The 13,190-nt window shown below is 38.4% G+C and overlaps 1 protein-coding gene across 4 annotated transcripts in view; it reads right to left on the bottom strand.

Moving 5' to 3' along the window:
- Positions 1-13,088, bottom strand: part of GRK4 (G protein-coupled receptor kinase 4) — a 43,174-nt gene extending 30,086 nt beyond the window's left edge. For 2 of the 4 annotated variants that reach the window (XM_076335844.1, XM_076335846.1), the window contains exons 1-3: positions 12,905-13,088; positions 2,201-2,287; positions 1,372-1,484 (exon numbers count right to left, since the gene is read on the bottom strand). In XM_076335844.1, coding sequence (XP_076191959.1) covers positions 1,372-1,484; positions 2,201-2,287; positions 12,905-12,956 — 252 coding nt within the window. In that variant the 5' untranslated portion in view covers positions 12,957-13,088. The remainder of the gene's footprint in view (positions 1-1,371; positions 1,485-2,200; positions 2,288-12,904) is intronic. The other 2 variants (XM_076335845.1, XM_076335847.1) reach the window with 2 other exon arrangements.
- Between the last annotated feature and the right edge of the window lie 102 nt (positions 13,089-13,190).

Below are 13,190 nucleotides of genomic sequence, written 5' to 3'. Positions count from 1 at the left end.
AGCAATGTCAGTTTAAGACTATATCTCACTGCGCTTGGATTAACTACGAGGGACAAAGACTAAAAAGCTCTGAGCTATTTTTCTCTCCTCTTAAGGACTGTTGTGTGCCTGCCTACTCTTCTCATTACTTTCCCCCTCCCCACGAGGGTTTTGTCTGAGGATTTTTTACAAAACATGGCTGAGGGCACACTTCCTTCCTCCCCTCATTCTTTAGTGTTAGATACCAAGACGCAAATGTATCAAGACAAAACACTTCCTTTTCCCGTGGTCTTTAAAATCTGGTTTCTCTCCTTCCATAGATGGTTCCCTAAATTTCCATCTCCACTGTATTTTTTTTAATTAGCACATTCTGTCTAGCCTAGGGCTTCCATGCAAGTTGCAACATTTTCAAGTCTATGTTTACAACATTTTCAAGTCTGAATATCGTAAGTAATATTCATTGTGCGCACATCCTAGGCTCAAAAAGCCAAGCAGCATGTCTTTCTAAAATTATTTCTTTCATTCCTATCATGCCCATTTTTGTAACTCTGACCATACCAAGATGGCAGAGATTTTACAGTAAATATTAAATATCTTCCTTTAAGTTACAGAGCCAGAGTTTTTTGACATTCACCAAAAGTTACAGCTTTAGAGTTGGAAAAGACTAAACTCACTATATTTTCATGTATGCAGCATTAGTGCACAGATGTGTTTAGACAAAATTAGTATTTTATAAAATTGTTGTGTGTTAACTCTGGTAGGCAGCTGAGCCCCACACAGCCGCTCACTCACTCCCCCCGCAATGATAATCAGAAGAGTAGAAGTGAGAAAACCTGTGGGTTGAGATAAAGACAGTTTAATAGATAAAGCAAAGCTGCACGCACAAGCAAAGCAAACTAAGGAATTCATTTGCTTCTTCCCATCGGCAGAAGTTTAGCCATTTCCAGGAAAGCGGGACTTCATCATGTGTAACAGCTACTTGGCAAGACAAACACCATAACTCTAACTTTCCTCCTTTCTCCTTCTTTCCCCCAGCTTTTATTGCTGGGCATGACGTCATATGGTGTGGGATATCCCTTTGGTCAGTTGGGGTCAGCTGTCCCAGCTGTGTCCCCTCCCAACTTCTTGTGCACCCCCAGCCTACTCGCTGGTGGGGCAACGTGAGAAACATAGAAGGCCTTGACGCTGTGTAATCACTGTTCAGCAGTAACTAAAACATCCTTGTTATCAACACTGTTTTGGTCAAAAGTCCAAAACATAGCACAGCATGAGCTACAATGAAGAAAATTAACTCTATCCCAGCCAAAACCAATACAAAAAATAAACTTTTTACAAACAAAAAAGTATAAGCTCTTGCCTACTGATATCTATCTCCAATTTCTCACTACTTACCACTGCATCCAGAAATTCAATGCATCTTTTCAAATCTGGTCTGGAATCACAGAACTGTCTGAAGAGAAGTCTTCCTATCGGCTGTTTGTCACAAAGCTGGTTATAGTCTCTTTCTGAGAAAGAAATAATAAGTAAATATCTTTATTTTTATCTTTGTCATAGCATGGTCCTTACTCCCATTTGAGAATAGGTCAGAAAAACATTACAAAACATGGCTGAGGGCACACTTCCTACTTCCCCTCATGTACTAAAATGTAAAGATTTTACATTAACATATTTAGCAAAGACATCAAAAACATGCAATGATCCCAAAGAATAGTGAAACACTCACTTCCAGACACATTTGTCTCTTATAGACTATCACATTTATTAAAACCACATAGAATGATATGGTTAAGTTTCATTTAGGTTGGGGGTTGGAAAGCAACAATACTGTGAAATAGCAATCCCAAAGCAAACAAGGTTGTTTGGAAAGAAGGAATACAAGATAATTTTTTAACCTTTTCTATTATTATTACAAGACATTAAGAAAAAAAGTGAAATATATTATCACGTTATTCAAATTACAACATGATTTCTTTTTCTAATTCATGGCTTTGTAATTTTATCCTTTAGGAGCAGTTTCTTTTAACAAACAAGAAGCTGTGATACAGCTTTTATCTTCTCATAAATTTATCTTCTCATAAACTCTCCATCACATTAAAAGTCTAATAGCTTTTTTTGCTAATTAGCATTCAGAAGCAAGACAGAATCCTCTCAGTTAACACCACCAAACTCTTACCCTTCCTTCTCAAAAAAAATCAGACAGACCATTCTACAGGACACCTACCAATTGAGCATCTAATACCTTCACAATGACTAACAGGTGGCAACTTCAGCATCTCTTTCCATTTTTTACTACGCCCACTCCGTTTGCCTAGAAGAAAAATATGAGTAAAGTAAAACACAATACTATGTCAGAATAAAATCAAACATAACATTAACAGCATAAAATTAGTTCACCTCTGCACAGATCTGTCAGATCGGTTTTCATGCCTAGAAAGAAAAATCCATCTACAAGGATATCCAAACCAGTAACAAACTTGATATAGAACTTTTATATGAAACACTAACAAATGTAGTGCGTATTTGCAAGACAAATCTTTTGCATTTTGACTGTGCATACAGAATATCTCTGCAGAGACAAGGCAAATATCTAGGTATTCTGAAAATTACAAACAAAACTGAACCATCAAAGACAGAAACTGAAAAAATTGAGAATTATCTCTCAACCATGGTGAAGAATGGAAGACATTAAAGTTGAGTAACAAAATACATTAGAACAAAGTTCTTAAACACATTTTTGGATAACCAAGTTGTACATAAATATTCTCTTTCTTTTTTAAGGGCAGTAATAGTAATAAGAGTAGATCCCACTAATAAATGAGTGGGCATTGCTCAAATACACACCATTTATTCCATACTATAGGAGGATACAGGATATCAGGAAGAACTTAGCTGTTGTAGAATTCAGATCTTTTCAATGCTTCCAATTTCACAGCACTAGTATTAAACTGATTTAAAAAAAACTACTGCAGTATTTTTCCCGTTGTTTCTCAAAAAAATCTCTCTGTGCTCCATTTTCTATGTTAAATTGGAATTTTAGCACATTACTTTGACCTGAAGAAGCCAATTCCTTTTACAGAAGAAATGCATACTTATCAAAAATGCAAAGAGATAGACACAGGAACATATATATATTTTTAATTGCAAAACATTTCAGCGGAAGAGTAGTTTTTGTGCTGCAAAATATTTTAGAAGAAGATTTTACTAAGTGATATGGCCAGATGCGTTTCCACATGACAGAACAGTAGCAAAACGGCACAGAAACTTTCTAACTGTACCAAAGCAGTACATACCGTTAACCACAATGGGAGAGAAAGGAAGGGAGTTACCCTATGTAACCTGAACAGAAACCAAGCAGCAAACTACTCAACTCTTTCAGAATTAAATTGTTAGGGAGAAAGGAACTAACATCTTCAGAATAATAAAATAAGTATTTAAAAAAAACCCCTCTTCACCAAAACATACAGCTTCTTGAACAGTTCCACCATTGCAGTCAGAACAGTTCTAGCTTAGTGTACCTTAGCTCATATCAAATTTACATTATCTTTGCTAACAGGAACATTGACGTCTCACTGTGCTGCTGCAACAAAACATTCTCAACTCTACTAGAAAAGTAAACAAATAAGGAATACAAAACTTTAAAAAGCTGGCTTGCAGAGATTGTTTGAATTGATACCTACTCTCTAAAAAACCTTCTTCTGCACTTTATTTCCTAATGTTGCTTTGTAAGTCATTCGCCTTCCAAAATATTTTAGAACACAAATATATCGAATCTACTTCTCCCTCTCATACCATACAGTACCAGAACTAATCATGAAGCTGTAATTACCAGCATCATTAAAACAAACTCCCACTATTTTAACAAAATATTTCTGATGTTAAACAGAATTTGAATATATGCTTGAAGAAAATCAAACCACACAGAGCAAAGAGATGCATTTCTAACAGAACCGAACATGAACAAAAATCAAGGAATACTAACATAGATAGCCTGTACACATACATTGAATGGAAAAGGACTGGGTATAGATTATTATGTGATCATGAAAAGCAATGGACATAAGCATCAACCTAATTTTTAACCATGCAACTGAAAAATAAGCTAAGCTGCAAGGTCCACAGAAGTTAAATGTCTTTTGTTAGAAACTGCTCAGAAAGACTCATTTGTGCATGACACGGTACAATCAGTATTGACCAAGAATGATAAACTGACCCAAATTCATACTGCAATGCTGTCTGGAAAAAGTAAAACTGAATTGTGATATACACCAAGTATTTCATCTTCTGAAGCACAGTCAAAGAAAAACAAAACAAAAAAAACCCCAAAACCCCAAACTGAAAAAAGAGGATCACTGGTGCATTATACTTCAAGTCCAACACAAGAAAGTCTGCTGTATTTTGCCCCAAATATTTGGCCAGTTACTTACCATGTCACCATTATGAACTTCACTTTACAAAAAGAGACCACATGCTAGAATGCAATTGAATTCGCCATCATATAGAAGTCAATAAAGACTATATATAATTTATTAATGATGCACAAGAATCAAGTGCTTAGGAGTATCAACTAAATCAACATGCTCTCTCTTTTCTCTAAACTGATTGTTCCTACATTTACAGCAAATGCACAGAAAAAGTCTGTATGTCCCAATAATGTAAAGAGAACGCATGACCTGCATCATTTACAGATAAATTAGCCATTTCTGGTAAAAGTTATGGGAGGAGGCCAATTTGTTTGTCATATTATTCCCTAATTGCAAAATTCTTTTCCATTTCCGAGGCAGTTTAAAAGAAGTATCAAATCAAATTATAATAGTTGTGGTTTGTAAGTGTCTTAATATTGATTTCAGAGCTTCTATTCTGGATCTCATTCTAAAATACTTCAGATAAAATTCTTCCAGAAAGATCAACAGCTTACTTTCCAACACAGCAGCAACAAAGCCATTAGGTTAATCTGCTTTATGGTTGACCTATGTGGTTCAGATGAATTACCACTTTTGCCTCTTTCAGATGTAATTGCTGGCTAGAACAATGTCCGACTTGAAGTGACTCATCTTTTACAAAGAGAAAGGTGGATGCAGCAATACACCATTACAGTGAAGAAACACTGCAATTACATTTTCAGGTACATGAGAACCTTACCTTCTTCTCCTCCCCAAATTACTTCTTAGAGTTAGAATTTCAGCATTTACCTCTTTACATGTTTTTCCTTCTTAAAAAGACACATACTAAATTCAGTTAGGTCATTGCATTAGAATATGGATGGGAAAGATGTTTAGATGGTTTTATTTTTCAACTTTTTTTTTTTTAATGTCAGAGAAACATTTGAAAAACTTTGTAAGGCAAGGTGGTTGGCTTATTCATCAGTAAAAACACAACTAGTTGCAAAAAACGAAACTGCTGTGGCAAAACAAAGCAATCTGGTATAGAAACAGATTTAGACAAATAAGACTATTTTCAAGTCATCAGATGGAATTCCCACAGCCACAGTGATCTTCCTTACAGACAGGATTTGTAGCATGACTCTCATTTCACTGAGCACAATGTTCACTGAACATTATTGGTCAGTCTTCCTTGAGATAGAAAACTTGGATTCTGTCCTATGGAGTGAAAATAGTGAGAAGCATCGTACTATCTTTGGCTAATAAATGTACACAGACTACATGTGGTAAGACTCAGTGGCTACTACACTGACACTGAGATTCTGCCACTGAGTTCTTCAGGGACCTCTGTGCTTCAGCTTTCCTGCCTGTAAAGGGCAAGCAACATATCTCTGTGGTTGAGAAGCACGCAGCTACGTAGCACTAGGGGTGCATGATTGCTACAACATCATTCTTGCAAAACTGATTCCACAAACCAGACTGTCAGATACTAGCTGAGAAATTCATACTAGACCACACCCAGATAAGCTCTGAGAGCATAAAACTGCAACAAGATGACCTACAGCATGCCTTTAACTGTATAAATCAATCAATTGGTTCAACGAAAAATGCAAAAGAATTGATGCAGAAGCTCTGTATCACCTACGCTGAGATGCATGAGAATAATCTGGGTACATACACTGTCTTATAACACATCTTTCCCACAGCAGAGAAAGTTGCAGGCAAGTTTCCTAACAGATTTTGAACTCACATGAATTCAAATCTTCTCCTACTTACAGCCACATTTTCCTTCAAACTGCTCATGATAAGGATTAAAACCCTTCACTGAAAAATTAAAACATTCCTGTCTAACTATGGCCTTACTCTACAAAAACATTTGTAAACACTGCCCACTAAGTAGCAAATATTGATGGTATGCCCTTACTTTGCAAGATCCACCTTCAGGACACAAAACACTGCGGAATTGATACCTCAGGTCTTCAGATCAGAATGATAACACTCACTTCAGGCTAGGAGACAAGTTCACACATACCATCACTTGAGGAAGGCTGTCTTGCTTCCAGTTCCAGAGACAGCTCATACAGTACTGCTTTATGGGGTCTCTGCAACCTTCTCCATTGCGCACATCAGATACATTTTTTGACATCTCAGTTCCTTGAAAAACAAGCCTGGTCACAGCTTAACAACTAGGTTTAACAGAGTGGCATCTCTTTTATATGGAGAAAGATTTTTTCCAGAAGTATGATACATATAATCTGGCTGGCCCTTGGCAAGTTTACCAGAATCACCTAGCTGAAAATTCAGGTTTCAGCGCAAAGTAGGCACCTAACTCTTCAGCGTTATAAAGGCCAAGGCACTTCTGAACACAAACAGAAGCAAAAATGCAAGCAGTTCAATAAATAAACACATAAAAGATACCTATAGATTACAGATTGTTATGGCATTTTTAAGATACTATTCCTCACGCTCCTGGATTTAAGTGCCTAGAGTTGGACTTCAGCAAGGTAATGCTCGAGTCTTCTTGCTCATCTGACTGTTGGAGCAGTAACACTGTAAGCAGTTAGAAACCCCAGGTATCTACGTGAACATTTGTGCAGCTTGTTTATATGCACAATCATTTATTGTTCCCACAGCTATAAGCACTTGAACAACTGGTTCTTCACATCAGCTCTATACACAATTCTAGTAATCATGGGCACATTTAAGAATGTTAGTGCATACATACTGAACAGCTTCTGCACCTCTTCAGAAATTAGGTATGAAAGTCTTGTATCAACTTAAGTAAATGTAACTAATCCGAGCCAGAAGTTATTAACCTAATCTTGCAGTCAAACAATGTAACATCTGTGTATACATTTCATTTTGATATGTATATAACAACAACTTAATGAACAGGGTTTACTAGAGAAAGAAAAAAACCAGCAGTAAGAAAACTCCAATTTTACAGACGACTCCTTGACAAACAAGAATTTTTTTATCATGATGGTACATCATGACTGCAACAGATAGAAAAGAAGTAAAATTCCTTTAAGTAGATTGTGAAACCTCTACTTATAATTGCCACATTTGAAATAAGCAAAGCAGCAGTGTATATCAATAACTAGACCTCTCATGTTGTGTTTATTTAGTAAATGTAATTATTTAGATTCCAACGTGCCCACGTGCATTCTTCTTACAGTTCATTAAATAAAGGACAAAAAGGCAGACATTGTGCATAATTCTGTACAAACACAGGAAGACATGTTTCCTGCCACAATGAGTTTACAGCAATTTAAAGCACAATGCAATAAGGGAGTGCAACAGAACATAGGAGGCAAATAAGGGAAGAACAGACAAAAATAACAGCAACTGCAAAAACTCACGGCACTCTCATGTTAAAATTCTTACTTGCTGCTAGTGAATGGACTTTCTGAGTGTGAGTGTGCCTCGGTTTCCCACTTGTCCATACTCCTCAAATAATTAAAGATTTTAGTTCAGTTCGATAGCCAAACTGCAGTGATCTGAGCAATCTCCTCAGAATTTTCTTCCTAGTTACAAATACGCATGTTACAGGATATCTGCCTACGTATCATCACCAATACCATTCTGAATTACTACCTTATACTGCAAGCAAAAGTAGGATATATTTTGCTTGCAGAATTATTCTAGTTGTTTTTAAACCTAGACAGATAAAACACACAATTTGAATGGACTGCTTATTTTTTGTGAAGACTGCTAAACTAACACAATTTCAATTCTGAAACAAGTATCTCTCAGGATCCACTTAAGCCAAACTGTCATCACATTCTGTTACTGAAAGGTTCCTGCTAACTCCATCCTTGGGCTGCACCTAACAATTATCAAATCTGCAGGAGCTTGCTGATCCATCCGAAAACTAATTTTGGGGAAAAAAAAAACCAAACCCAAAACACCAAACAACATAGAAAAAAAACCACCACAACAACCCACACACCCTAGATTGGTTCATAGATCCAACTGAAAACTATCTTACCCATTCTGCAACCACAGGCTAGAACCAATACAACCAAGAGCTTGGGGGAAAATTTGCTTGAGGCATGATCTTAATTTAGCCTAAACCAATCATGACATAGAGCATATTATTTGCCTAACAGCAGACCAATTCTCATTCACAAACTGCTCCTGCTAGAGCAGTACAAATGAATTTTAAAGTGGATGCAAATGGACCAGGTATGTTTAAAATGTACTCTTGGCATGGATCCTCAATTGGAGTAAACTGCCACTGACTTCAAAGGAACTACAGATCTACCCTTTGGAAGCATTTTTGGAGACTATTACTTTAGGCAATGAAAAAAGGAAGGCTCCTAAGCAGTTTAAAACATACAGTGATTAATTTCTTTTCTTCAAAACATCACAGACTACATGTGGGATGCTGAAATGAATTTGGGGCTTACATATACTCAAAGGATTTATTGAGAGTGATTGAAATAACTACGAAAAACAGAAGATACAAATATAAATAAAGAGAAAAGTGAATATAAAATAAAAATACATTTTTGTGAACTTTCAGATTTTTTTCAGAATAACCTATTTTATTATTTGTCTCCATTTATGGGATAAATTCTTCAATGTCTTTCAAGAGATACTCACTTCAAAGATATTTCTGCTAGGAAAAAATGAATGTGTTAATTCCTCTGCTCTTATACAAAACTAGAAGTCATATTGCTGTACATTATTCTTTTAAATATAAAAATCCCTGTATGTGAAAATCTGAGTAAGGAGATCATGAAATTGCAAGCTTTCGCACCATCTGTCTCACAGTTCATACATCACTATCACTTAACAGTTACCTGTTTTTCAATCTCAGTTGCTGGACTACAGTGCTCATAAGATCAATTTCGAGTTTGCTTTATAATCTCTTGGTTTTTTACTGAGTCACTTGTGCTTGTTCCACCATAGGGTTCACCTGAAGAGGAAGTTTTCCATTTTTCTTTCTCACATACAGATTTCCCTCAAAAAATAACGTATGCACAAGAGGAAAGAGATGGATTGGCACAGAAGGCCACTTATCCCAGGAAATTGGGGCAGGGAATCCCAGAACACTTTGCACTACCGTTTTCACCCTGAGGCAAATCCCTCCATGGACAGGTTAGCTCTCAGCACAAGCAGGTCAACTGGAAAAGTGGACGAGGAAAGAAAAAACTCCCAATATAGCTCCTGACTCCTTAATCTTTCATCCATAAAGTACGTACTTTGTGTTATCACAATATTTTCCAGTAGTAGGTACATACAAGAGTCACATATTATGAGCCATCACTAACACCCACATGTGTGAAGAACTGGCATTTGATTATTTACAAAGTCGCATTAAAAGAAGATAAGGAATCCTCATAGCTTTCCTTCTTCACATAAAGAAGTGTTGTAGTTGCTACAGAGATATTACAAGTCTTTATCAGAAAAGAGACAGGCTTCTATTAAAATAATATGTTTTATGAAAAGGTTTGAAAAATCCTCTTAGAGAATAGCATCATAAGACAAAATTTAAAATTTTGAGGCTGGGGGAAATTTGGGGTTTGATCTGGCCTCAAAACCGGGACTAGTAAACTCTTACAAACCGATGTTACCGTCATGCAAATTGAACTAGAAGATTCTCGCCTCTAATGAAATAAATTAACAGTAAGACTATTAGTGAGAGGGTAGAAGGTAATTAGCCTAGAGACAGACAAAAATACCACTTTGTTTTTATTCTGTAGGAGAAGAAAGTAGCAGTAAAAAAGATGCATTTTGTCTAAGCACACTAGTTAGTTCCTGGCTCTCTAATTAAATAGATCAAATTTATTGTCTACATATGAAATCAGATTTAATCAGTAGACACGCACCTAGCTGTTCAAGGTGTGCTAATTCTGCACACCTTGTGCAGAATGTAAAACCCAAATGATGTTCACGTCCTAACAATATTCACATCCAGAAGTATTACAGTACCGAAAATTAGAGGAAAATGATGAGTACAAATCTGGGATCACAATTTTGACTGTTAGGTCTGGTTTATGTGCTCAGGTATGATTTGTTTAGACTTGGTGTTATTTACCAGGCATTTCTGAATTCTCATTAAGCCTCTGCCATACCCTTTCACCAGATGAGGACAAGTACGCAACATCTTTAATTTGGTTTCTATATTTGCAAAATAAAGATGACATATCTCTAGGGTTAAAAGACTTCCTAAGATGCTTTCAAGAGTACAATCTTTTTCTACTCTCACCTTCATCATGAAGGAATCTCAGGTTAGTCCGAGACTGATCCATGCAAGCCATAATTAAGCCTACACTGATTTCTTTCAACATGCCACTGAAAACCATAAAATAAGATCACAGTAGTTTACATCTTATTTCTTTTGCTTTTACAACTGAAGTATTTATCCAGGTCAACGTCTTCTCTTATCCAATCTTTAACACACTGAGGAATTGGAAAAAGGGTTACTGATGTGGCTCAAGCCTATACCTGAAAATAAGTTTCGCTGTTATTTTATACTAGCTTAGGATTCCGCCTTCTTCCATGAGAAACAGTAATTCTGCACTTTTCCATGCTATCCCACCTCTCCATACACTATACAGTGAGATAATACGAATGTGGGAAGGAAAAGATCAATTGAAAGTCTGCTTTTCTGTCCCAGTTGTGAGGCCCTTTTAGCAAAGAATGTATTTCAGTAAAATATCTACCTCACATACTAACTTTGCAAATTCCATTCCCTTGGAGCCTACCGGGCACATAAGAATAGAGTTGGGACAGAGATTTTATGGAACAGTCCGGACAGATGGAGTAAACCAGACATTCCCAGACCAGCCAGAGCATGCAACAGACAGAAAGTACTTTCATTTCAAGAAGCATTTTGAAAAATGTGATGTAAAAAGTACTCCATGCACAGGAACTCAGACCTGAAAAGGTAAAAGATGTTCTACCAATTGATCAATGGAGTTTTAGAGTTTCAAAGCCAGAAATCACATTTTTGTGCATGCTTACACAAAAGAGTCCAGGCCAAGTAAAGGTACAAAAGAGTAACAGCTTATTACCATTACTTTTACAGGTTTCACACCAGTTGGAACTGATCTTCACTGTCAGTGGAGCTGCTGTCAGACTTTCATTCAGTTAATTAAAATATCTTGTTTGGTCAGTTCTACCACTATAATTTATTTTAAACATAGTGAAACCTTAACTAAAGAGGCAACCTGACATTAAGCAGCCACTTAAAAGCCTTTCCAGATTACGACTCCACTCTTTGTGGTGAGGGTTTGGGCACAGTAAAGTTTTGAGCCAGATTCCACTTTCCCTTCGTTTCTCAGATCACTTCAATGAAAACTCCAAATTCAGGCAGCACCGCCACAGACATGTTACCATCAGTGAAACCAGCCAAAACATGTCCTCTAGTTTGAGGTGGTCTTTTCAGCTAAGGTTGGGAAATGGCCCAAAACTGTGATTGCTGTTATGGTTTTTAAACCCCACTTCAAAGTCAAAAAGCTGATTTTCCTCTCTTGCTGCTTAAGGCAAATTTAACTGGATACACATATGGCGTAAGTGCCAAACCCATTTAGAGTTGGAGGAACTTGCAAAACATACAGGGGCAGATTCTGTTGTTCTTACTCACTTTAAACAGCTCCAGCTAAACTAATGGGACTCCTCAACACAATTAAGAAAAGCAGGATCCAATCCAAAAAGAATATGCATATTTCATAGTTGAAAAACATACTGTGCACCGAGTACAGTGCTAATCTGGGGAGGCTTTCAAGTGGCCATTTAATGGACAGTTATAGACATGAAAAAGTAGTAGGACAATCTTATTTCAGGACTTTTTTTTAAACAGCAACCACGTGCTAGACAAAATTTCATTATCAAAATGTTTGTTAGTTGGGGGAGGAATCTTCAAGTCAAGATGTTCTGGGGAATCAAAATGTAAGTACTAATCTAATGGAAAATAGCACACTTTAATATTAGGTTAATGCAAAATATTCGCCTGCAAAATACAGGTAGCATTCACCAGCTATGTTTTCCACGGGCAGGAATTTCAGCAAGACAGAGTGCAAGGTTCTTCCAGAGAAGATTTATGTCACTTCGTCCTTTATATCCATACGCATATATATTTATAAATAAACTGAGAACTACAGATTAATGATCTTCTTAAAACATCCGGTAAAAACACCATTTGAATCAGGAGCCCCAAGAGGGGAGGAGGAAAGGGTTTTTTTCAGAAGCAAGCTACAAGCCAGCAACTCCAAATTCATCCCGCGGGAGGAGCAGGGCAGGTGCCTCAGGGCACTGCCCGGCACTCACCACCCGCCCCGGTGCGGCGGGGAGAGCTCCTGCCACTACCCCCGAGGGGGTCCGCCGCGCCGCCCGGACCCCCCTGCCCGGCAGCCTCTCCTCCCTCTCCACCCTCTCCTCCTCCATCACTTCCTCTCCCCCCTCCTCGCTGGCCCCTTTTCCCCTCACCTCAGACCCTTTCCCTCCCCCTCGGTACGTCCCCAGCCCGCCCCGCCTCGCCCTCCCGCTTCTCCTCCCCCCTCGCCTCCCCCGCCGCCTCGCCCCGCGGCTCTCACCCTCCCGGGCTTTCAGCAGCACCGTGTTGGCCACGATGTTCTCGATTTCCATGGTCGGGGGCTCCTTCCCCTCAGGGCAGCCGGAGTGGAGGCCGCCCCTACTGCCTCCTTCGCCCCCTCCTCCAGCCCCGCCACCGCCGCGACGCCAAGCCTCCGCTCATCCGGCCCCGCAGGACCTCAGCGCTGCGCTCGCCTCTTCCCCATCACCCGCTGTTCGCCCCGGCACCAGCCTCCCCCTCCCCGAGGGCGGAGGCAAGGAGCAGGGAGCAACCGCCCGCCCCGACCA

Source organism: Aptenodytes patagonicus, chromosome 4, assembly GCF_965638725.1.
Source record: "Aptenodytes patagonicus chromosome 4, bAptPat1.pri.cur, whole genome shotgun sequence".
NCBI classification, from domain to species: Eukaryota; Metazoa; Chordata; class Aves; order Sphenisciformes; family Spheniscidae; genus Aptenodytes; species Aptenodytes patagonicus.
The sequence above is the reverse complement of the archived record's forward strand: the minus strand, read 5'-3'. Positions and strand labels throughout refer to the sequence as shown.